Below are 25,039 nucleotides of genomic sequence, written 5' to 3' on the forward strand. Positions count from 1 at the left end.
ACTGGTCTGAGACAATGATGAACAACAAAAGGCCCATGTTCATTTTATCAGGACGAAAACAACACTGAAATGTTTGGAAGAGACTGTACATATTTCAGTTGACATAACTCAAACATACAGATGAAAACTATCAAAAACAGGATAAAAAAAAAAGGATATTGATGATAGATATATGTATATCTTGTGTGTGAATAAAAATAAATGGAAATAAATAACTTATATATATACAATACAGTAATGATAATTTTAAATTTGAGGATACAATAAATAGACGATTTGGGGTAAAATATGCCTAATTGTCAAGACAACATCACAACGCAAATAACAAAACCAAAAAAAAAAAACAAATTACACATTTTATTAACATTATGCAACATCTGAAATATGACCCCATACATTAATTTGCGAGATTCGCTCATACATTGAAACGATTCATCCTGAGCACAGCGAAGCGGTGACTTGGTCACCCTCCAGATCATTGTCTAGTTTCATCTCGTTCAAGTGTAGCATTCATTTCCCAAAAAACATCTCCGACTGAGAGTTTGGTCATTTGAAATTAAAATATAGAATATTGCACGATAGTGTAGAACGTACCATTGTCATTACTTGGCAATAATATTAACGGTACAAATACTTTTTTATAATATGCATCGACTACAAAAACAGCCAAAAGTATATACAAAGTCAACTAAAACCCACATATAATGATGCAAAGGGGGACGCAACACTGAAAGCTGCACTTCACACGTACCTCAACGCCCATATGGCTTCAACAACGACTTAAACACACAGGTCATTTGCTCCTGAGGCACAAAAGTGCGTTGTCACTTCACACTCGATTATAGTTCACAATCTGATTGTAGTGTTGAAACGTTGGCCCTTTCGGTGGAATCTGAAACTTATGGTTTCATTTTTGCTCTAAAAAATGGTGACGTGTCTCAAGGCTGCATTATTCCCGACCAGCAGGAACCAGCCTGATGCCCGGGATTTTACAGGTGTAAACATATTCTACTTTGATGATGAGCCGAATAACACTTGGGCATCAAAACCCCAGCTTTAGTAAACAAACAAATGTTTTGTCAATCGATAGGCCTTTTAGCGATGCATGTGGTTGTCCACCCTCATTAGTTTGTGACTGCGAGAGTTGATTGTGTTCACAGTGTGTCAGATCATGTAGTTCTTCTTGAGCACCTCCAGATATTGTTGAGTGGCTCTGCTCACGGGGTCCTTCTGCTCCAGGGTCAGGTTCAGGTTTTGAGAGCCGGCGGCCGAACCTACGGGAGACAAACGGGCAGAACCTCCTTCCAGCTCTCCGGTCACTGAGAAAGAGAAAGAGAATGACAGTTGAGTCACTTTTGAGTCCCGATCAAATGAGCAATTCTTCTCTGATGACGAGGGCGGGGCAACACAATAGCAAACCCAGTGTTGGGGAAAGTTACTTTGAAAAGTAATGCATTACAATATTGCGTTACTCCCTTAAAAAGTAACTAATTGAGTTACTTAGTTACTTTTTAAGAAAAGTAATGCGTTACGTTACTTTTGCGTTACTTTTTCTCACCTGGGCTGGGCTTGCTTTTTAGTTTTGTTTTTTAATAGCAAAAAAAGTCCTTTTTTGTGCTAATGTAAAGACCTCTTCATTCCAAAATTGAAATAATAGGCCTCAGGCTGAGGTATAAATGTGCTGCCACTCTAGATAATGGAAAAATAGGACGCAGGAGAAAAACGTTTTACCAATAAAAACAAAAAATCTAGTAATTTTTGCTCATGGCTTAACCGAATCATCAAAGGTCAGCAGCACGACATTGGTCAATAAAGGTAGATTAAATGCATAAAAATATTTGTTCTATTTAACATTTATATATTTGAGGTTTGAGTACTCTGATTTTGCATTTGACTGATTTTATTCATTTTGAGGAGTACAGAATCTTTATTGTGCGAGTTAGTCTAGAACTACAATAACCATCATGTTTACACACAACGCCTTTCCACTTATTTTTCACAACATGGGGGCAGGAGAGCTGTCAGTCAAATAAATGTGAAAAAGTAACTCAGATATTTTGTTGTAAATTTGAAAAGTAATGCGTTACTTTACTAGTTACTTGAAAAAGTAATATTATTACGTAACTCAAGTTACTTGTAATGCGTTACCCCCAACACTGAGCAAACCACAACCATCCAATCAATTCCAGATGGACAAAATCCTACATTTGTTCTTGTTTGAAAAGATATTCGTCACAAATAGGGCTGGGTATCGAGTTCGATACTTTTTAGGTAACGACCGAATTGCCTCAGTACTATCGAGTATTGTTAAAGGTCTTGTCGTTTGATACCAAATTTCGATACCTAAGGGGTTAATCTCGTCAACGTCAGTGAGCCAATAAGCATGCAGCATGATTGCCTGAGGTGTAAAAAACATTAGCCACGCCCACACCAATCCAATACTGTCCACTGACTTTGCATTGCGTGAGGCGCCTCCTTGTCATTTCGGACTTATAATAAAAAACAGAACAATGTCTAAAAGCTGATATGTGACAAAGTGTACAGCAAACAAGTAAAAAAACACAGCTGTCGACCCAAAAAAACAAGCGTTTAATGAGACAAAAGTGGATACAGGCAGTCAGACGTGAAGCTTCAGCAGAAGAATGAGATCCTGACACTCAGTATGTCTATGTGTGCAGTAAACATTTTGTCACTGTTAAGTCAAATATCCAAATGTCAGTTTTATATATTATATTTCCTGTCTCCGATTACGTTTCCCTCTAGTGGGTGTAGTTCTCAGTGTAATATAACGTGTCGCGCTCTGTCTCAATGGCCTGTATCAACTTTTGTCTCCTTAAACGCTCGTTTTTTTGGGTCGACAGCTTATAAAAAATTATTTCTGTGTTTTTTGACTTGTTTGCTGTACACTTTGTCACATATGAGCTTTTAGACATTGTTCTGTTTTTTTGTTATAAGTCCGAAATGACAAGGAGGCGCCTCACGCAATGAAAAGTCAATGGAGAGCGTTGGATTGTTGAGCGTTGGGCGTGGACTTCAGATTATGACGCGTGTCGCTCTGTCTCTATTACGGCTCTGACACAGCCACCAGAGCTGATCCTGGCCACTCTTCCATCCTTCTGGAATCAACAGTACGATTGTCTACAAATCCTCGTCTGAGCCGTGATGCGCCACAGACGTGTGCAGTGTAAATATGGGGTAAGCGCCCCAACCCACATTGATGGAAAAGATGTGGAAAAGATCAAAAGTGTGGCTACTTTTCACCAGGCTCGATGCCAACAGCACACAATGCAATATTCACGACAACACGACAAATCTGAAGCACTTGACAGTGCGCGGAATAAACTGAAGAGCAGAACGTTTCTCCGTTTTCGAATGCAAGAAGAACTGCAGCGCGTCACATAAATGAACTGAAACTCAGCATATACTTTCCTCACAGACATGAGAAATAGGCCTATAGAAAGCTTGAAATATGCACGTGTAAACAAACCAATTCAAATTGAAAACAAATACTTTGATTATGTAAGGTCAGTGTTTCCCCTACAATGTATTCACAGCGGCGCAGCGCCGCCGCTGGATTTTCAGCGCCACTGCAAAATTTTCATGATCAGTAATATCACGACATTCACTTACACACTGTAGAAGAGAGAGAGAGATTGACGATGGCCAGAGAACTAAACAAAAATGAAGTCTGCTTACACTTTAGGGCTGTGATATTAATCTTATTTTATTTTTGCTTCCAAGGATTATAAAATGAAGATATGAGGTAAAACTATTATAAACTATGCTCGCGCATCGTCTAGCACAGCTTCCTTCCCTTCATAGCGCGCGCTGTCATTTTTCCCCAAACATGCATTTAACGTCAGACTCAGCACAATCGTTGATAGTTGTCAAATGCACTCTCCACTTTGGCTAAATTGCAGAACGTGTTTGATTAAATGAAAAGCACATCAATCCGCGCTGGATCCGACGCTGTTTCCAAGTTCAAGGCGGGGGTGTGTGTGTGTGTGCGCGCGCACGATGCGAAACGGACCGACTTGCACATATGCTTCGTGTGCGCGACTAAACCATCAAATACACAACAAAATAGCCTATATCTCAAAATGACAGGCTTGGAGAGTATTCACTTAAACACAGTTTAGCTTAAATGGGCATAATAGTTGGGAGAAATTAATGGGAGAATGATATCATTAGATCTGTTTTCGGTCTTAAAGGGGCAGCATCTAATAATAAACCTGGTGACGATTGAGCCATTTATGTGAATCAAACAACAAAAGGCAAAGAGAAAATTACTTGCAGCTCCTGTATGATATGTGATGCTCTTAAAAATATATATCTAAAAACATCATGTAATTTTTCACAATGTTAGGCTACTGTTTTTTTTTTCTCTGTGTTTTTGATTAAATAAATGCAGACTTGATAAGCATGAGAGTTTTTGCAAAAACATAAAATAGTATCCAAACACTTTTTTATTTTTTTACATATTGCCCCTCTCTTACATTTGAGCCCTTGCCCCTTAGGAATTTTCTGCACGTCCCTGCAGGTTATTGAAGTAAAATAGGCTATAAGTCACCTTTTAAATTAATGTTTAAAAGATTAATTTGGATTTTAATGGTCAAAATGTCTATTTCTATCCACAAAACTTGCCAGGAGTCAAGGTTTAAATTTTTCTTTTCTTTTTTCGGAGGTGCATGCCCCCTGACCCCCCGACGCGCGTCTTGGTAACAACTTCCGGCACATAACAGCACCGCTGCTGGAAAAATTTCTAGGGGAAACACTGAAGGTGCATTTCCCTCTATAGGCGCACACGCGCGTTCACTACTGCGGAGATGACGAGTCAGCATTGTCAACTTCATCTTTGCAGACTCAGAAAACACTAGTTTATTAATAAACAATTAAAATGAATGTCTCCTAGCAATTTTAACATTTATAAACATTAGCCTACTTTTGCCAGTGCTTTGCGGGAAGCTTTATGTGTGCGCTTGAGCGCGAGGCATATATTCCACCCCCCAGTTCCCGATATATTCTTTGAGTGTAACAAAAAAAGGTTTCTTTTGAGGTAATGTAATCTTTTTAAAACAGAAAAATACATTTGGTATCGAAAAAAGTATCGTTCAGGAACCGGTATCGAAGTCAAGGTATCTGTATTGATTTAGAACATTTTTGAAGGATACGATACCCAGCCCTAGTCACAATAGAGAAGAAACGACTACAACTTCTGTTTCATGCTGACTTTAATCATTATATTAAGGATATTTTGTTGTAATAGTGCCTCACCATAGTCCAGCTCCTTTGATATATTCTTCTCCAGCTCCGTCTGCATCTGTAACAGGAACAGACAAACCTGATCAGATTTTAACTTCATCTCATCAAACACGCGTGTCCTAAAACTAGCACTCAGTCACAGCGTTCACAACGCATCATGTCATGGTTTAGCCTAAATCAAATCCAAATGCTAGCATAATAAGTCATTCAAAAGTTTGGGGTTTTAAGCCTACATTCATTTAATGAAAATACAGTAAAGGTGTAATATCATTAAATATTATTACTATTTAAAATGAAGAAATCATTCTAATAGGAGGGTTTTTGTATGTCTGAGCAAGGCATTAAAGATAGCAGCAGAGCTGATGCTAAACTGAAGCATTCACAAGAAAGAAATGAGCATTAATGTGACTAATACAGACCTGAGAACAGCAGAACATGTTACACATCACAAAATTTAAATATTCATGATATTCAGACATAATTAGTATGTATATTGTGCACAATTAGTCTATTTTCTGTATTCGTTAAAGGATTAGTTCACTTTTAAATCAACTTTTGCTGATAATTTACTCACCCCCATGTCATCCAAGATGTCCATGTCTTTCTTTCTGCAGTCAAAAAGAAATTAAGGTTTTTGATGAAAATATTCCAGGATTTTTCTCCATATAATGGATTTCAATGGGCTCCAAACGGTTCAAGGTCCAAATGACAGTTTCAGTGCAGCTTCAAAGGGCTTTAAACAATACCAGACGATGAATAAGGGTCTTATCTAGAGAAACCATCAGTTTCTGCGAGAAACCGAGCAGTATTTATGCTATTATTTTACCTCTTATCAGACGAACGTGATCATCTCTGAGCTCAGCCATAACTTCCGCCAAGTGAGGTCAAATACGAGCGTGGTCATAGATATATCGATTGTAGATGCCTCATTCTACTGAGTCGTGCAGGCGCTAATGAGGCAACTACATATACATCTATGACCACGCTCGTATTTTGACCTCACTTAGCGGAAGTTATGGCGGAGCTCAGAGATGATCACATTCGTCTGATAAGAGGTAAAATAATAGCATAAATACTGCTCGTTTCTCTAGATAAGACCCTTATTCATCGTCTGGTATCATTTAAAGCCCTTTGAAGCTGCACTGAAACTGTCATTTGGACCTTGAACCGTTTGGAGCCCATTGAAGTCCATTATATGGAGAAAAATCCTGGAATGTTTTCATCAAAAAACGACTGTAGAAAGAAAGACATGGACATCTTGGATGACATGGGGGTGAGGAAATTATCAGCAAAAGTTGATTTAAAAGTGAACTAATCCTTTAAGTACCAGGAGAACCTAATACATTCATCAAAATGTGCATTATATAAGCAGAGCATACTGCACAGAATACTGTATCCCATAATGCAGCGCACTTGACTTTACCTTCCATTTCCAGTGTGGTAAAAGAACTGAAACGGAAACAAGTTACAATATTTTTTTTACACAAAATCCTATTTAAAACTGCTAAGCTACTTGCAGAATTAAATTTAATGAGGTCAATGTAGCATACAACAGTATTTTCAATGTTGCACACTGCGAAAACAAATTGTAGGTAGTGTAAAATGCATAATACCCAGTATGCAGAGCTAGTATTTCATTCTGAACAGTGTTATTGTCTCCCAAAAACGTTAGACATTAAAGGGCTAGTTCACCCATAAATGAAAATCATCCCATAATTTACTCACCCTCAAGCCATCCTAGGTGTATATATATAGAAAAATATCCATATTTATAACTTTATAAACAATAATCACTGGTCACAAAGGTCACTCTTCCGCCCGAACTAGTCTTGTTACCGGAAGCCAGTGATTATAATTTATAAAGTTATGAATATGGATATTTTTCTTACAAAAACGCATGGCTTGACTTCAGAAGGCCTTTATTAACCCCTACCGTAAAGCTTTGGAAGAGCCAGGATATTTTTTGTATTCGTCTGAAAGAAGAAAGTCATACACACCTAGGATGACTTGAGGAGTAAATCATGGGCTAATTTTAATGTTTGGGTGAACTAACCCTTTAAAGCAGGTGTGTGTGTGTATGTGTGTGTGTGTGTTCTGATAGTCAGAGATCTGCACACAGCTACACACCTGCTCAGGTATCAGGCTGCAGAGAGGACAGGTGAGAAACAGACTTTTGAGCTAGAAGCTGAAGATATCAGAGACACAAGAGGTCACGAGTCCAGACAGCAGCCACAGGAAAAACAGACGAGGAGATTATTTGGTACGTTTAAGAAGGGAAAGATAGTGGAAGGAGAAAACATATTGTTCGTTAGTTTTAGATTCACCACCATCGGATGATTTTTCACACTGATTTATTTGGTGACACGGTGGATCTTCTAAAGCTAACGGTAAGTATTCAGGGTTCCCACTCTTTTCCAGCAACCATTTTCCAGTACTTTTCCAGGACATTTTCAATTTTACTACGGCGGGAATAAAAGACAAGGATCATGCCAAATATTGCTTTCGAAGTCTTTAAAAGCCGTCCAGTTTATTGCCATTACTTAACAATCCAGCATTTTTCAATATGAGCTCTTAATCATACATTATGACTATGGAAGCTTGTTTACACCATAGAATAGAAAGAAAAAGTAATTGTGACTTTTTATCTCGCTATTCTAACTTTCTCGCAATTGCGAGTTTGTTATATTTGTGCGATAAAAATGCGAAAATTGTCGCAATTCTTTTTTCCTCAGAATTTGACTTTATAACTTGCAATTGCAGTTTAGATCTCACAATTCTGAGAAAAGAAGTCAGAATTGCAAGATAAAAACTCGCAACTGCGCAAAAAAGTCAATTGTGAAGAAAAGACTTGCAAGTTTATTTCACGCAATTCTGACTATATCTTGCAATTCTGACTTTATAACACACAAATGTGACTTTATATCAAAATGATGTGATTAGGTAGCAGCTTACGAGTTAACATTCACTGCATACATTTGAGCAGTTAATAGCATTAGCTAACAGCTGCAAGAGGCAACACAAGACTATACATCATTCAAAATACTACTCATACGCATCAAACTCAGCAATCCTGAACATGTGCTTTCTGCAACTAGCGCTAATTGTTTGGGCCAGCAATAAACTCTTTATACTTGGCTAAAGAAATAACTTTTTTTTAAAGGATTTTCCCCGACAACAAGATTTTCCAGGACATTTTACATTTTATCTAATTTTCCATGTGTTTTCCAGGACTGGAAAATTTGTCATCAATTTTCCAGGTTTTCAATTTTTTCCAGGACGAGTGGGAACCCTGGTATTAGATCATGGTTAGTGTTGAATGTCGTGTAGGGTTTGGAAACCTGCTCCCGGTCTAAAAGAGGATGAGATGACTTCATGCAGCGCTCACCTTTGCCAGGTAGGCCTCAACGCGGTTGCTCTGGGATTCTCCTACCGTACCCAGCAGAGGAGTCCCCAGGCCCAGACTCCTGTTCAGGGGTCCTAGAGAGGCTCCGTACGCCCCCACAGAGCCCAGGGACGCCACATCGAGAGCCGGGCCTCCCAGACTGCCGTTCACTATACTGCTGGTGAGCAGGGATTTGCTGCGCTGCCTCTCGCTCAGGAGTTTAGTGTTGGCCTCCGCTAACCGCTCATTCGACCTGCACATTATAATAACAAAAAGACATTTAATGGCACATATTAAAAACACGGAAATAAATAAATCATCTAGACAAAGCGCTGCCTATTCTATAGCTAAAAATATTTACTAGGGCTGATTAAAATTATTTAGGGTCATTCATTAATTATTGTTATGTTTTTTTTGTGTGTGTGTTTTTTTACTGCTTTTGTTATTAATTTATTAGTCTTTATTTTTAGTTTTTACTTGGTATACTTTGAAATAATATTCATTCATTTGTTCTTTTATATTTAACTATTTTTTATTATTTTATTAATTTATTTGTATTTATTAATTTTAGCTTCACTTTATATATATATATGTATATTAATGCCTGTATTATTTTTAGTTGTGCTTGGTAAAAATATTCTGCACCTCCCTTGATATGCATTAATATTGAAAAAATATGTATTCATGAACTTACTTATTTATTTGTATTCTACGGTTTTCTTGTTGCTGTTCCTGCACCTCCTCCGTTGATATGCTTTGAAATAATATAAATTAATTTGTTCGTTTATATACAGTATATTCTTTTTTAAATGCATTTATTATTGTATTTGTATTATTTCTAGCTTAATTTGTTACATTTGTCATAATTTTCTGCTCTTCCCTTGAGATATATATATATTTATGCATTTATTATTTTTAGTTGTGCTTGGTAAAAATAGTCTGCACCTCCCTTGATATGCTTTGAAATAATATTTATTTATGCATTTGTTTAATTACTTTTTCACTTATTTGCATTTTACTGTGTATTTATTATTTTTAGTTTTCCATAGTATATTTATTATCATTTTTATGCCTCCCTTCTTAATACATGCTTTGAAATAATTAATTACCTTTTTTGTGGTTAATGCAACTAAATTGAATTTTTGAATCTCACAATGTGATGAGCTATGATTATAATTAAGACAAACATTTATAAATATAATTGTAAGGACAGACTCCCATCATGCCTCTCACCTCTCCAGTTTGGAGGCCAGACTCTTGCGGAGGCGCAGCTCTTCGCCGTACAGCTGTCTGTAGCGCTCCAGCTCGGTGCGGCTGGAGTCTCTCTGAACCAGACTGTCCTGCTGAACGCTGCGCAAGCGGCTGAGTTCTCCCTCCAGATCCTTGATGCGCTGCTCCTGCTGAGCGCGCTGACTGGCCTCATTCACAGCTTTCATCTGCTCCAGAGCTTCCTGAGACGCCGCCTGCGTCTGACAAGTGAAACATACAAACAGTGTCTAAAACTTCAGAATTCTAATTATCTTTAAAAAAATATAATATTTCGTATTTCAGAAATATATGATAATATAGAATAATTCAATAATAATAAATAAATTCTGCCTGCATCTGAGTGAAACATACAGTGTCTAAACCTTTATAATAAACAAAATTATTATAATTAACTTTATAAAATTATACATTTTAGAAATATATAATATTGTGAAATAAAAAATCTAATAAATAACGAATAAAAATTCTAACTGTGCCTGAAGATCGAAAGTCTAAAACTTTATATAATAAGAAGAGTATAGTGGTGGGCCGTTATCAGCGTTAACGCAGACTCTTATCGGGCGATAAAAAAAATATCGCTCTTAATCTATTCTCAAAGTTGGGTTGGGAGCTGGGTCTATAGGTACTACGCAAGCTACGATGACTTTCACCTTGATATTTTAGCGCGGATGTATAACTAGCCGAATTGCACTGTAGGGGCGAGAGAACGAGTCTTCGAACCTGTGTGTATGCCTACTAGTGTTATCAAAAATATCCATATTTCGCTATGTATCGATACTGAAATATCTGAAACGATATCAGCTGCGCTCACCTCTCCTCTCCGACCGACAGTGAGTTGACAAGCACCCGCCTCCTCTCATTCAGTCCGTTTAATCCTCTGAACATTGTGTTAATTCTACTAATTCCCGCAGATTACGCGCTCGCATCTGAAGCGCACACACACATACCGTAATAAAGCCGCCTCTGCCATACAAGTGCAAAAAATTTGCTCCTTGTTTCAGCTTATTAATGGTCAAATACACTCAAAAATGTCTCAATGCCCATCTTGGTGAGTTTTAACGTAAACACAGTCGTAACCAGCTCACAGGAACAGTGTTTGGGATCCATGCGTGCGTCAGGTCTTAAAGGGACAGGAGTTATTTATTATTCAAACAACAAAAAGACAAAAGATCACTTACGAGCACACATATTCTGAATCCCTTTGGCAGAATTCAAATGAGCCATTTTAATTTAGAGAGATTAATCTAGATTTAAAAAATGTATCTATGCCCACCACTAATATATACAAAATATAAATATATTTAAAATATAAAACAAAACTTTGGACCTTGCATACAAATTGAATGAAATGCATTATGATGCACTGAGGGTTGTGTACCTGCAGGAAGAGGTTGACCTCCTCTAGTTTGTGTCGGATCTCCTGTCGAGCTCTTTCCTCCGTCTCCCGGCGGTACTGCTCGGCCTGGCTCTGGTCCATCACACCGGCCTCCAGCTGCCTCCGCAGACCGGCCACCTCCTCCTCCAGCTGCCTCTTGCTGCGCTCCATCTGCTCGTGGCTTCGGCTCAGGCTCTTCACAGACACCAGCTTCTCCTTCAGCTGTCGGTTCACCTCCTCCACCCGGGAGCAGCGCGACGCCTCACGCTCGTACTGAGACTGGAGCTCATCCATCTGCTCCAGAGGAAGGGGGACAACAGAATTGGAGACAGGCAGACAAGGGCACGTAAAGGAGGAAATAACAGACTCTTGAAGTCTTAAAATAAGAAATAAGGCTGTAAATGGCTGAAGCGGAGACTGTACCCTAGTCTTCATCCTACTGAAGGCACTCTCTGACTCCAGGCGGTGGCTCATGTCTCCTCTGAAGCTGCCCACAGTAGAGTCCAGCTGTCCACCGCCCTGATCACGCAGCTGCTTCTTAGCGGTCTTCAATAGAGTCTTCAACCTAACATACAGCAGGATACAATAAATGAGTGAGTGAGTGAGTGAGTGAGTGAGTGAGTGAGTGAGTGAGTGAGTGAGTTAATGTGTGAGTGAGTGAGTGAGTGAGTGAGTGAGTGAGTGAGTTAATGTGTGAGTGAGTGAGTGAGTGAGCGAGTGAGTGAGTGAATGAGTGAGTGAGCGAGTGAGTGAGTGAATGAGTGAGTGAATGTGTGAGTGAATGAGTGAGTGAGTGAGTAAGTGAGTGAGTGAATGAATGTGTGTGTGTGTGTGTGTGTGAGTGAGTGAGTGAGTGAATGTGTGAGTGAATGAGTGAGTGAGTGAGTGAATGAATGAGTGAGTGAGTGAGTGAATGAGTGAATGTGTGTGTGTGAGTGAGTGAGTGAGTGAGTGAGTGAATAAATGAATGAGTGAGTGAGTGAGTGAGTGAATGAGTGAGTGAATGTGTGTGTGAGTGAGTGAGTGAATGAAAGTGCGGGCGTGTGTGTGTGTGTGTGTGTGTGTGTGTGTGTGTGTGTGTGTGTGTGAGAGTGTGTGTGAGTGTGTGTGAGTGAATGTGTGTGTGAGTGAGTGAGTGAATGTGTGAGTGAATGTGTGAGAGTGAATGTGTGAGTGAATGAGTGAGTGAGTGAGTGAATGTGTGAGTGAGCGAGTGAGTGAGTGAGTGTGTGAGTGAATGAGTGAGTGAGTGAATGTGTGTGTGAGTGAATGTGTGAGTGAGTGAATGTGTGAGTGAATGAATGTGTGTGTGTGTGTGTGTGTGTGTGTGTGTGTGTGTGTGTGTGTGTGTGTGTGTGTGTGTGTGTGTGTGTGTGAGTGTGTGTGAGTGTGTGTGAGTGAATGTGTGTGTGAGTGAGTGAGTGAGTGAGTGAATGTGTGAGTGAATGTGTGAGAGTGAATGTGTGAGTGAATGAGTGAGTGAGTGAATGTGTGAGTGAGCGAGTGAGTGAGTGAATGTGTGACTGAATGAGTGAGTGAGTGAGTGAATGTGTGTGTGAGTGAATGTGTGAGTGAGTGAATGTGTGAGTGAATGAATGTGTGAGTGAATGTGTGAGTGAGTGAATGTGTGAGTGAATGAGTGAGTGAGTGAATGTGTGAGTGAATGTGTGAGTGAGTGAATGTGTGAGTGAATGTGTGAGTGAGTGAGTGAGTGAATGTGTGTGTGAGTGAATGTGTGAGTGAGTGAATGTGTGAGTGAATGAGTGAGTGAGTGAATGTGTGAGTGAATGAGTGAGTGAGTGAGTGAATGTGTGAGTGAATGTGTGAGTGAGTGAATGTGTGAGTGAATGTGTGAGTGAGTGAATGAATGTGTTTATTTATATATATATATATATATTTATTTATATATATATATATATATATATATATATATATATATAAAACAAAACATATTATATCTAGTCATATAAATAATACTATATATATTAAAGTCAAAATAAATATTGATCCTATATATATTTATAAATAATACATTTAAATAATAATATAATATATCTGACCATTTAAATAATATTATATATAAATCAAAATAAATATTTATCCTATTTAATTTCTTTCTGATAGTGAATGATTTTCTTTCACTACAATAAATAACTTTCCTCGCCAGTTAAACAATTAGCTTTTCAAATGACATCACCAGTTCCTTTTAAACTTTACCTCATCTCATCCAACTATGCCATATAGAGACTTTTTCCACCATCTAATCAATTCCTCATGGACAAAATGAAGCCTTGAATGATCCGGTTTCACAGAAATGCATCACTATGGTACAGCTGTGTGAATGTTTTAGCGCTACACAGAGCTGTGTGTCATTCTACAGCAGGTTTGGAGTCAGTCATCGCTGAATTAAAACAAAATAGAAGATGTGTCCAGCATGTAAAAAGCAATGTGCACTACCTGCATTGATCTCACACATTTGCAAGCAGGAGGATCCGCATAGCCGGCTTCTCTACATACTCAAACACGTCTACTGTAGAGCTGCAGCGGTCGGGGTTAAAGGTTAAAGGGTCACCTGTACATTTCTTTCTGAAGGTCTGTGTTTCTCTTCATCTCCTGCTCCAAACGGGTGTCCACAGATTTCTTCTGCTCGCCTAGTTTTTTGGCCTTTTTCTTCTCGAGCTCCATCTGAGAGTTAGACAGAGTGTCAGGTCCTTCAAATCTTATTAACAGACGGAATTAATGAGTTGTCAACATGACATTTCATGTTTTAGTGACCCAAAATACTTAATCTAATACTATTTCAAACAAGATTTCTGCTATTTATACACTACTTTTCAAAAGTTTGAGGTCAGTAAGATGTTTTTAATACTTTTGAATGTCTCTTCTGCTCACCGAGGCTGTATTTATTTAAACAAAAATACCGTAAAATCAGTCAAATCTTATTAAACATTTAAAAGAAGTGTTTTCTATTTGAAAATATAAAAAAATTTGATCAAAGCTGAATTTTCTTCAGTCTTCAGTGTCACATGATCCTTCAGAAATTATTCTAATAGGATGATTTGATGCTCAAGAAACATTTATGATTATTATCAATAATCAGAAGTTGTGCTGCTGGATTTTTTGATGAATAGAAAGTTCAAAAGAACATATATATATATTTTTTTAAATATTGTGTAATATTGTAAATGTTTTTACTGTCACTTTTAATTCATTTAATGCATCTTTGCAAAATAAAACAAATATTAAAAGATAAAAAAAAAAAAAAAAATATATATATATATATATATATATATATATATATATATATATATATATATATATATATATATATATATATATATATATATATATATATATATATATATATATATATATATATATATATATATATATATATATATATATATTAGGGCTGTCAAAAGATTAATCGTGATTAATCGCATCCAAAATAACAGTTTGTGTTTACATAATATATGTGTGTGTACTCTGTTAATTATTATTTATATATAAATACACACACACATTCATGTATATATTTAAGAAATATTTGCATGTATATACTGTATATACATTTATATAATCTATAAGATATATAAATATAAATGTTTTATATATAAAAATAATATTTTTTTCTTAAATATATACATGCTTGTTTGTGTATTTATTTATAAATAATAATAATTAACAGAGTACACACACATATATTATGTAAACACAAACTGTTATTTTGGATGCGATTAATCTTTTGACAGCCCTAATATATATATATATATTTAAAAAAATGTACTATCCCCAAACGTTTGAATGGTAATGTGTGTATGCATTGCATTTAGCAACTCGTAAACATGCAGACTTCATAAAAAATATCGGGCGTCAAGTAACACATTTTGATTGGACATCATTGTGTCTTTCTGGCACCTGATTGGTCAGTTCTCCTTTCTCTTTCTCCAGCTCAGAGAGGCGGAGTCCCAGTCGTGAGCGGCCCTTTAGCTCCTCCTCCCACAGAGTTTGTGAGTCCTGGGCATTATGGGATAGCATACTCTGCTTCTGCACCTAAAGAAGAGGAGCACAATTTAAACAAACAGTTATTATATATTCCTATCGCTTTGCTCATCAAGATCAACACGTCACATGTTTGTGATGAAGTGTACCTCTCGGTTGAGCTGTTCTTCCAGCGTCATCTTACTGCTCTGCAGGTTTGTGACGAGATCTTCCAAACGATTCCTGACCTGAGAACATCACAGAGGTCAAGGATCTCGCCGGTTAGTTACAAATTCAACTACTTCATGCTTTTGAGCTAAACACTTTAGATCCCAGAAACCAGAAATGCAAAAGAAGAGAAATCAGCAAAAAGACCACCACCAAAACGGAGAAAATAGCCCACTAACAACCCAGCTAGAATAAAGCAATAAAGTACACAGAGACTTGTGTTTCAAGTGTAATCACAGTAAGATTTGAGGTCTAGAAGAGCTGTAATTCACAGTGAAGAAAAACACTCAATCAAGGGAAGTGCTAGAATCACAGCTAGATGTTTGATATACCAACCCCTTCTCCAGGTGAGGAGCCTGAGAGCTGTGGAAAGAGGGACTATACCATCAGTTTACATGAAAACTCCTCTCCGACGGACTCACATGTACAGTCGCCTCATCCCTGCACTGGCACAATTACCCAGAGTTCATCTAACGTCTAAAGCTCAGATGACTTAAGAGGGTGAAACGAGGCTCTGACAGGATTAATGTCTAAATCTACCATCATCCGGTGAGTCAGGACACATGTACTTCACAAACTAGAGGTCCGGCTCGACACCTGATATTTGAGAGAACTCACCACAGCCCCGTCCTGGACGCCCTTCTGCAGCGCTTCAATGCGGTTGGTCTGCTGTTTGGTCGTGGCCTCCAGTCTGGCGTTCTCGATCTCAAGCCTGCACAGAGGTCATAATCTCATCAACTATTGTTACCCATTAATGCTCAGTTAGCTTAGTCGTTGATTACAGGTGATGACGACGGGTGCTTTGTATCGTTTAGTTGATCGACGCAAGATGAGAGGGAACAGAATTCTTCGTTGGAATGCATTTTTATTACAAAAACGTAATATGCTATAAATGACATTACTGAAATATTTAAATATGAATATAAATATATATATTAATATTTAATACCTTAATATTATGCATTAAATGACTATTTAAATAAGTAAATATGACATTATTTATTATTAATTTCATATAATATTAATATAACTTCTAATTATGCAATAAATGACTATTTAAATAAGTGTATATATATATATATATTAGGGCTGTCAAAAGATTAATCGCGATTAATCGCATCCAAAATAAAAGTTTGTGTTTACATAATATATGTGTGTGTACTCTGTTAATTATTATTTATATATAAATACACACACATTCATGTATATATTTAAGAAATATTTGCATGTATATACTGTATATACATTTATATAATCTATAATATATATAAATATAAATGTTTTATATATAAAAATAATAGTTTTTTCTTAAATATATACATGCTCGTGTGTGTATTTATATATAAATAATAAATAACAGAGTACACACACATATATTATGTAAACACAAACTTTTATTTTGGATGCGATTAATCGCAATTCATCTTTTGACAGCCCTATATATATATATATAATCATATATTTATATTATTTTAACATACAATTAACTTCAAATTTAGCAAGAAATTACATTACTAAAATATGTAAATATGAATATAAATCTAATCATGTAATATTATTATTTATACAATATTATTATTTAATAACTTAATATTATGCAATTATTTAAATAATTAAATACGAATATACAATCATATATTATTAATTTCATATACAATAACTTCAAATTATGCAATAAATGCCATTACATATACTATGCAATAAATTACTATTTAAATAAGTAAACATACACACACACACACACACACATATATATATATAAAGCATATATTTATATTAATTTAATATAATATTAATATACAATAACTTCAAATTATGCAATAAATTACTACTAAAATATGTTAATCTGAATATAAATCAATTCATATAATGTTGTTATTTAAATGGTAATGTATTGCATAATATTATGTTATTGAATATGAATATTGTATAAATAAGTTCATACTATATATATATATATATTTATATTATATAATAATAATATATATATATTAATTTCATAAAATATTCATATATAATACATTAATAGAATGCAATAAATGACATTACTGAAATATGTCCTACCTCTATTATGGTACTATGACCTTAAATTATATTTATCCCTTTTTATTTTATAATATATATATATACGTATATAATGTAATCATTGTAATCCCTCACGTCACTTACATGATCAACATTATTTAACTTAAATCATGTATTATGTTCAAGTTACAAATTCAGTGATAGTGTTCTTTGCAGACCCAGGTGACACTGCTCATCTGTACCTCTGCACCGCCTCCTCCAGCTGTCGAATGGTTTGCTCTTTGCCTGTAGAAGCGGATAGCGCCTCCTCTAGTTTCTGAGCGGTACTGCAGGCTTCTCGCTCCTTATCGTCCAGAGAGCTCTTCAGGTGGCTGATGCGTCTCTCGGCCTGGACGTACACTTCTTCAGACTCCTGCAGCTGGAAGCGAACAGAACATAGAGCAAACAAATCAAACAAAAGGACTGAATGGCCTACATAAGAACCTATGTTTGTCTGTGGTAACTCCTTATATTTGAAAATAATGAATGAACATATATTGTTCCCGAGACTCCAGTTACACACAGATTGCACTGTTAATGGTTGACCACAAGCGGACTGGACAGGTTTCAGTAGATTATTGGGTACCTTGCCCTTGAGTCGGTCCATGTCCTTGAGCGTGCGCATCTTCTCTTCCTCGAGATCGTTGCGGTACCGCGTGTTGACCTCCAGAGACGCCTCACACATGGACAACTTCTTCAGACAGTCGGCCAGTTCCTGCTGCAGCTGTCGGACAGAGGTCTGCAAAAACACACAATATCTTCATTCTCTCATTGGATCATCTTCCTTTTACATTATCTTACACTGCATCTGTGTGTACCAAGTTGAGAAGTTGCTGTCTACATTTCAAGTGCCCATTCAGTTGACCAATGACATTTTATTTTGTGTTGCACTGCAGAGCTATTCTGGCCTGGTCTGAAATTTTTAAAAATTCATGTTTCTTGATTTCATTTTTTTTTATTGTCTTTTATTTATACTTTTATACACACTACTGTTCAAAATTTTAGGGTCAGTAGCATCGTCTGCTCATCAATCCTGCATTTATTTGATCAAAAATACAGTAAAAACAGTAATATTTTGAAATATTATTACAATTTAAAATACATTTTTCTATTTGAATATATTGGAAAAATTGTATTTATTCCAGCGAATTTTCAGCATCATTACTCCAGGCTTCAGTGTCACATGACCCTTCAGAAATCATTCTCATATTCTAATATTAAGCCGTTTTGCTGTTTAATATTTTTGTGATGTATTTTTTGGTGAATAGAAAGTTCAAAAGATCAGCATTTATTTGAAATAGAATCTTTTGTAACATTATAAATGTCGTTACTGCCACTTCAATTTAATGTGTCCTTACTGAATAGAAGTATTTATTTTTGAATACTTTGAATAACTTTTAAATGGTAGTGTATATACTATTTTATTAATTAAGTAGTATATGTAGATTTTAATTATTTAGTTATGTGTAAAATAATTTTGCTATTGAAAATTAAACTATGCCAAATCAGTTTCATACTAATGTGCAAACAAGATTTTTCCGCTGGTTAGTACAGTTATGCTGTTACATCGCGAAAGTCACATGATTTTCTTTATGCGCATCAAGGAATTTACTCGGTAAATGCGCTTCCATCGTAGTTTATGCGCATGTTTTCGTATTGGATAGAAAACACAAACGAGCGCATACGTTTTTAATGCGCATTTTTAGAATTTATGCGCATCTTGGCATTTCCATTCAGCATTTTTTTGATGCGATATCCAAAAATGCACATAAAAATAGGTGGATGGAAACATTTGGGATAATGTAAGTACACAAGTCAACAAAATATATAACATTGTTCTAGAGCAGGGGTCTCAAACTCAATTTACCAGGGGGCCGCTGGAGGTAGACTCTGGGTCAGACTGGGCCGCATCAAGTATTACACAAAAATCTTCTCAATCTTTATTATTAACAGTTCTTCAACATGAATGTTTCTTCTGAACATGAACTGTTCCTCTGAATTCGAACTTTACTTCTGAACATGAATGGTTCTTCATGAAGGCTTCTCTTGCCTACTCTATTTTTTTTAAATATAGCCTATAGAAATTAATCATTATGTAATAATGAATGATTTAAATTTTATTTAAAATAATAGACTAATTCAAAGCAAGGCCGTACCCAGGTCAAACAGATCAGTGAACAAAATTCTAGGTCTAATTCTAGCTGGGAAATAATCTATTTGGGACTATTTGCAAACAATATTTGCATTAATTTGCGTCAAATATATTATTAGTCCCGAGATTCTTCACATGAGTGATTAAATACATAGATTCTCTAAAAATATTTGAGTTCCCAGGTGGTTTAGTGGTAGAATTTTACTCTGAGACGGTTTCCGCTCTCATAAAGTTTTTTTTCTTCTTCATTAAAATCAAAGATGTTCATCAATGATTGTATAGTAAGAGCATGGACATGTTGCATTTTGTGTGCATTTGTGTGTGTGCATTTTGTTTTTTGATTTCACCGGAAAGAATATAGTCTCTCCACAACGGCATGAAGCGATAGATTGACACGCTCGTCTGTGTGTGTGTGTGTGTGTGTGTGTGTGAAGATTGTGCACGAACCCCGCCTACTTTGATTTGATTGGCCATCTGAGCGCTGTTAGACCACATTGGTTTCGACTGTCTGATCAGCCCGGATCAGCCTCAAATTCTGTTCCTGTCAATAACGCGGTGTCAACCAATTATACTGCACGAGGGAGGGCCGAGCTAACTCTCTCTCTCACACACACACACACACACACACACACACGAAGTGAGGCGGAAAGCACGGCACACGCAACGACTCAGCAAAAAGGTGCCTTTCAGAACAACGTGGGGGCCGCACTAACACTAAACTTTGATGTCAAGTAGGGGGGCCACAAAATATCATCTTTTTCAAATATCTTCAAGTTTGAGACCCCTGTTCTAGAGGCTTTTGGATATTTTAATCCAAAAATCTTACATATTGTGCCTTTAATATGCATACAGAAATAGGGAGGAAAAAAATAAGCCAATCCGTTTCTCTACCTCTCTCTCATCTTTCTCCTGCTCTAGTTTGTAGTTCTGCTCTCTCAGCTCGCCGTTCGTCTTCGCCAGCTCTTTGCTTCTCTCCTCCACCAGGTGGACTCTCTCCTCTCCGTCTGCACGTAACTGGTTCAGCATTTCGGCAAAGTTTTGGTGCACATCTGTTACAGCTTTGTCCTTCGCCGTGCCCTTGTTGAGCGCCTCCTCCAGCTGCTGTCGTAGAAGCGCGCCCTCGCTCTGAGCCTGGGCCAGACGCTCCTGCATGGCTTCCAGTTTGGCCCCGGCACGACTGGCCTGTTCCCGTTCGCTCAGCACTATGGCCTCCTGTTCTTTGAGTTTGGCCTGGGACTGGTCTTTCTCCCGGGCCAGAGTCTCCAACAGCACGGCCTTCTCTGCGATGGTCAGAGCGTTGCGGTGACACTCGTTCTCCAGGCTGTTGGCACGCGACTCGGCCTTGCTGAGTTTCTGAGAGAGGGATTGGATGGTGTCCCGTTGGGTGCTGGACTCAAAGATGTGCTTTTCCTGCGCGCGCTGATGCTCCTCGCGGTCCCGCTGGAGTGTGCGCTCTGCGTCTGTGCGTGACGCCTGACATCTCTCGGCTTCCTGTAGCGCCGCCTGCAGTCGTGCCCTGCTCGCCTCAGCCTCGGCCTCCAGCTGCTGCCTCACCTGCCTCTCGTGCTCCAGTTTCGCTGTGATCACCGAGCATTCGGCCTTCAGCGCGCTCAGCTGCCCGTTGTACTGGAACACGGTCTGGGCCAAGGCCTCCTCGCTCAGTTTCATGTCCCTGCGGGTGTCCTCCAGTCTCTCGCGTAGAGCATCTCTCTCCTCCGACAGCCGCGACTCTTCCTGCCGGCTGTGACACTGAGAGCGGTCCAGCTCGGCCCGGGTGCCGTTCAGCTCATCCTGAAGGACTCGGTTTTGTTGCATCAACTCTCGCTCACGATCTGATGCCTCTGTCAGCTGGGACATGGCCTGGAAACAACACCAGTAATTAACATGAGAAAAACCCATTTTAGCATTTTTAAAAACAGGATGTGGCTTGATCGCACTAAAGTGATTGGCTCTATAACACGGTAAGTTAATGCCTAAGTGCAGGTCATTAGGACAAAGCCTGAAAATCTGACCAGTCGCATGTCAGAAAACAGGATTAGAGCAGCTGGGCGACAGAGAAGATCTGCTGACTAAGTTCATATGCGGTAAACCTAAATCATGAAGTTCACCTATTTGATTTTCAAATATTTCATTAAATAAGGGAAGAGGGGAATTGTAAATATTTTCATTTTGTTTCTTAGATGGGATATGATTGAAGCTGCAAAGCTATAATGTCACTGCTTATTCGATTGTAAAGCCATGATGTCACTGCATATGGGTGATTCTATAATTACAGGTACATTTTCCAAGTGGTTACATCTTTAATTATTTTAATGTTTTGCTCATTGTCATGGATCACAAGATATCACAGGCCATAACATCATGATATTTTCTGTAAATAGAGTCTTATATTGGGGAAAATCACGATTTCTTCTTGTCCGAATTAGTCTTGTGTATTCAAAATAGATTTGATTTAGTATTTTACTTTTCTTTTGGTAATATTTTATTCATAGCAGTCCTAAATTGTGATTTTCCTAATTCTACAATATTAAATTGTTTAAAAACAACTTTTTATCTTTTAAAGGTGCAGTGTGTAATATTCATGAGGATCTATTGACAGAAATGCTGTATAATATACATAACTATGTTTTCAATGGTGTATAAAGACCTTACATAATGAACCGTTATGTTTTTACCTTAGAATGAGCCATTTCTATCTACACACACCGCGGGTCCCCTTACAGTGAAGCCGCCATTTTGCACCGCCATGTTTCTACAGTAGCCCTAAACGGACAAACTTCTCTACGGAGCGCTAGCTCTGCTGTCTCCGACGACATCAGTTTTGTCCTGTGTCGGCCACCGTTAGCTTAGAAATCTAGACACACCATAGCGGCAGCAAATTTAATTTGCAGTCAGGTTCGTCTAGCAACTCTCCGTTGGCTTGCGAGCTGGAAAAACCAAACTCTGGTAAGGCCAATCACATCGTGTATAGAGTCGGTGGGCGGGCTTAACATAATGACGGCAGAGTTGCGGCACGTGCTACTTGTAAACAAAGAAGCTGGCGAACAGCGGCCTTTCGAATCAACTTTGGCCACGACTCTGGAAGACTTGGAGTTAAGCTTGTCTTTGAGAAAAGAACAAAGAATGGCACTGAAGTCATTCTTAAGAAAGGAAGATGTGTTCGGAGATTTGCCAAAAGTGTAATCTATCAACTAGCTCCGCTTCACCTTCTTCGTTGCTCTGGTTGGTTGTAGCGCTATCCTATTGCGTACAGAGGGAATTTGAAAGACAACCGTTCTTGTCAGGCTTGTCAGGCTAGGCCACCGTAGCTTCTCTATGTGCTTCAAAAGGGAGGGGTGAGCAGTGGATGGTTGCAATTCACAACCACACCACAAGATGCCGCTAAAATTCACACACTGCACCTTTAAAATGTGTGTCCATAAATCTTGCGTCAATTCTATTACTGTACCATACTTTGCCTTTAAATTGCTGGAATTATCTCCCACAGCTATGTAAGATACAGGAAATTATGTCATTTTCCCTCACTGGTAAGATCTGAAGCACTGAAGGGTATGTGTGCCCTTTCTGGGAAAATCTAAAATGTTCTTACGCAAGAGTTATTTTGTAAAACGTCAAAAGAAAACCAAAATGTAAAACACTGGAAAGAATTTCTGTTTAGTGAACAGTTTTTTCCCTTTACTTTTTGAAATGCAAAATGTATCTTCAATTATAGAATCACTCTGTGGCTGTACAACTATGACGTCACTGCATATGTGATCATAAAGATATGATGACATCACTGATTTTGGGAATCTATTCTCAGTTATGCACATATTCATGGTTTCCTAAATGGGATGTGATATAAGCTGCAGAGCTATGATTCCACTGCATATGTGATTGTAAAGATATTACATCACTGCATATTTGACTCCTTGCATTTGTTATTTGCAATGAATATACTGACTGCTAACAGAAGTAGCACATGTCATAAAGCTGGTAAGAGGTGACAGCGGTACCTCATTGCTCTTGTTGAGGTTTCGGAGGTTCTCATCCTCAATGTCCTGCTGCTTTCGCAGGTGGTTGTTGAGTAACTCCTCATGTAGGGCGCGAGCACTGCGCTCATGAGAAAGGAGACGCTGAGACTCGTCTCGATCCTCCTCAAGCTAAACATACAAACACACACACTATTCAACACACCAAGGTTACAGGGGACTGTAAAATCGAACAGTCTGCGGCTGTTGACCTGTTTGATGCTGTTCTTCAGGGCTCTGATCTCCAGGTCCAGACTCCGGACTTTCAGCTCGGCTTTGTGGCGCTCCTCGGCCTCGGCTCGCTGCTGCTCCTCTTTCCTCTGTAGCTGCTCACGGGTTTTATTATACAGCATGTGAGCGCTCTGATGCTTCTCCTGTTCCTGTCTCAAAAGGAACCTTTCACGAGAAAGATGGAGAGAGAGAGAGAGAGAGAGAGAGAGAGTCAATGGCACTGTTCCAAACCCTGGTGTGCTGCCGACCTCCTTCCACATGCATTGAGTTGAGCTCACTTGAGATTGTTCATGTCCGTTTCCAGTTCCAGTTTGAGATGTTCTAGGCTGGACTTGCCGCCTCTGATCTCATCCAGCAGGATCTTGAGCTCATTGCGTTCTTGCTCCAGCTGAGAGGTTTTATCCGCCAGACGACTGTGTCTGTCTCTCTCCCTCTGTATTGTGCGCTCGTACTCATGAAACATGTTTTGTAGTTTCACCACGCTCACTGAGTCTGCAGGGTGGACATAAGACACAGGAGACTTAAGCATACATCTTCATTTACTGAACACCTGATTATCTGGAACTTAAAAGCATAGTTCACCCAAAATGTCTGCCATTAGTTATTCACCTTCATGACCCGTAAGGCTTTCGCTCATCTTCGGAACACAAATGAAGATCTTTTTGATGTAATATGAGAGATTTCTGTCCCATTCATTGACAGCTTACGCAACTACCACTGTGACGCTTCAAAAAGTTCATAAAAAGATCATAAAACTAATCCATATGAATTGAGCATTTTAGTCTACATTTTCTGAAAAGACATGTTCACTTTATATGATGAACAGATTTCATTTAGTCTCTTAATCACTTATAAATATTAATCAGCGAACATAAGCAGAAGCTAACACGCATAAACATGTGTAACACGAGAATTAACCTCATTGGTTCTTGAGGAAGCTCAAATGTGCCACGTAAAGGCCTGTTCACACCGGGACGATTTTCGCGCGCGTTTAACGCCTTGTGACTAAACAAAGAGCGCCAATGTGAGTGTGCACACTGACGCGCAAAATGGCAGGCGTAATTTTTTTTAAAACACCTCGGGTT

The 25,039-nt window shown here is 38.1% G+C and overlaps 1 protein-coding gene across 1 annotated transcript in view; it reads right to left on the bottom strand.

The window, feature by feature from the left end:
- Nucleotides 1-30: 30 nt before the first annotated feature.
- ankrd26 (ankyrin repeat domain containing 26) overlaps nt 31-25,039 on the bottom strand; it is a 54,611-nt gene continuing 29,602 nt past the window's right edge. The window contains exons 28-43 of the mRNA XM_079810211.1: nt 24,233-24,446; nt 23,936-24,119; nt 23,709-23,855; nt 20,605-21,573; nt 18,148-18,300; nt 17,765-17,940; nt 16,116-16,209; nt 15,440-15,517; nt 15,207-15,341; nt 13,861-13,973; nt 11,712-11,853; nt 11,292-11,582; nt 9,878-10,113; nt 8,648-8,897; nt 5,275-5,320; nt 31-1,319 (exon numbers count right to left, since the gene is read on the bottom strand). Of these exons, the coding sequence (XP_079666337.1) occupies nt 1,165-1,319; nt 5,275-5,320; nt 8,648-8,897; nt 9,878-10,113; nt 11,292-11,582; nt 11,712-11,853; nt 13,861-13,973; nt 15,207-15,341; nt 15,440-15,517; nt 16,116-16,209; nt 17,765-17,940; nt 18,148-18,300; nt 20,605-21,573; nt 23,709-23,855; nt 23,936-24,119; nt 24,233-24,446 (3,383 nt within the window). The 3' untranslated portion in view covers nt 31-1,164. The remainder of the gene's footprint in view (nt 1,320-5,274; nt 5,321-8,647; nt 8,898-9,877; nt 10,114-11,291; nt 11,583-11,711; nt 11,854-13,860; nt 13,974-15,206; nt 15,342-15,439; nt 15,518-16,115; nt 16,210-17,764; nt 17,941-18,147; nt 18,301-20,604; nt 21,574-23,708; nt 23,856-23,935; nt 24,120-24,232; nt 24,447-25,039) is intronic.

Source organism: Gobio gobio, assembly GCF_949357685.1.
Source record: "Gobio gobio genome assembly, chromosome: 25".
Classification (NCBI taxonomy): Eukaryota; Metazoa; Chordata; class Actinopteri; order Cypriniformes; family Gobionidae; genus Gobio; species Gobio gobio.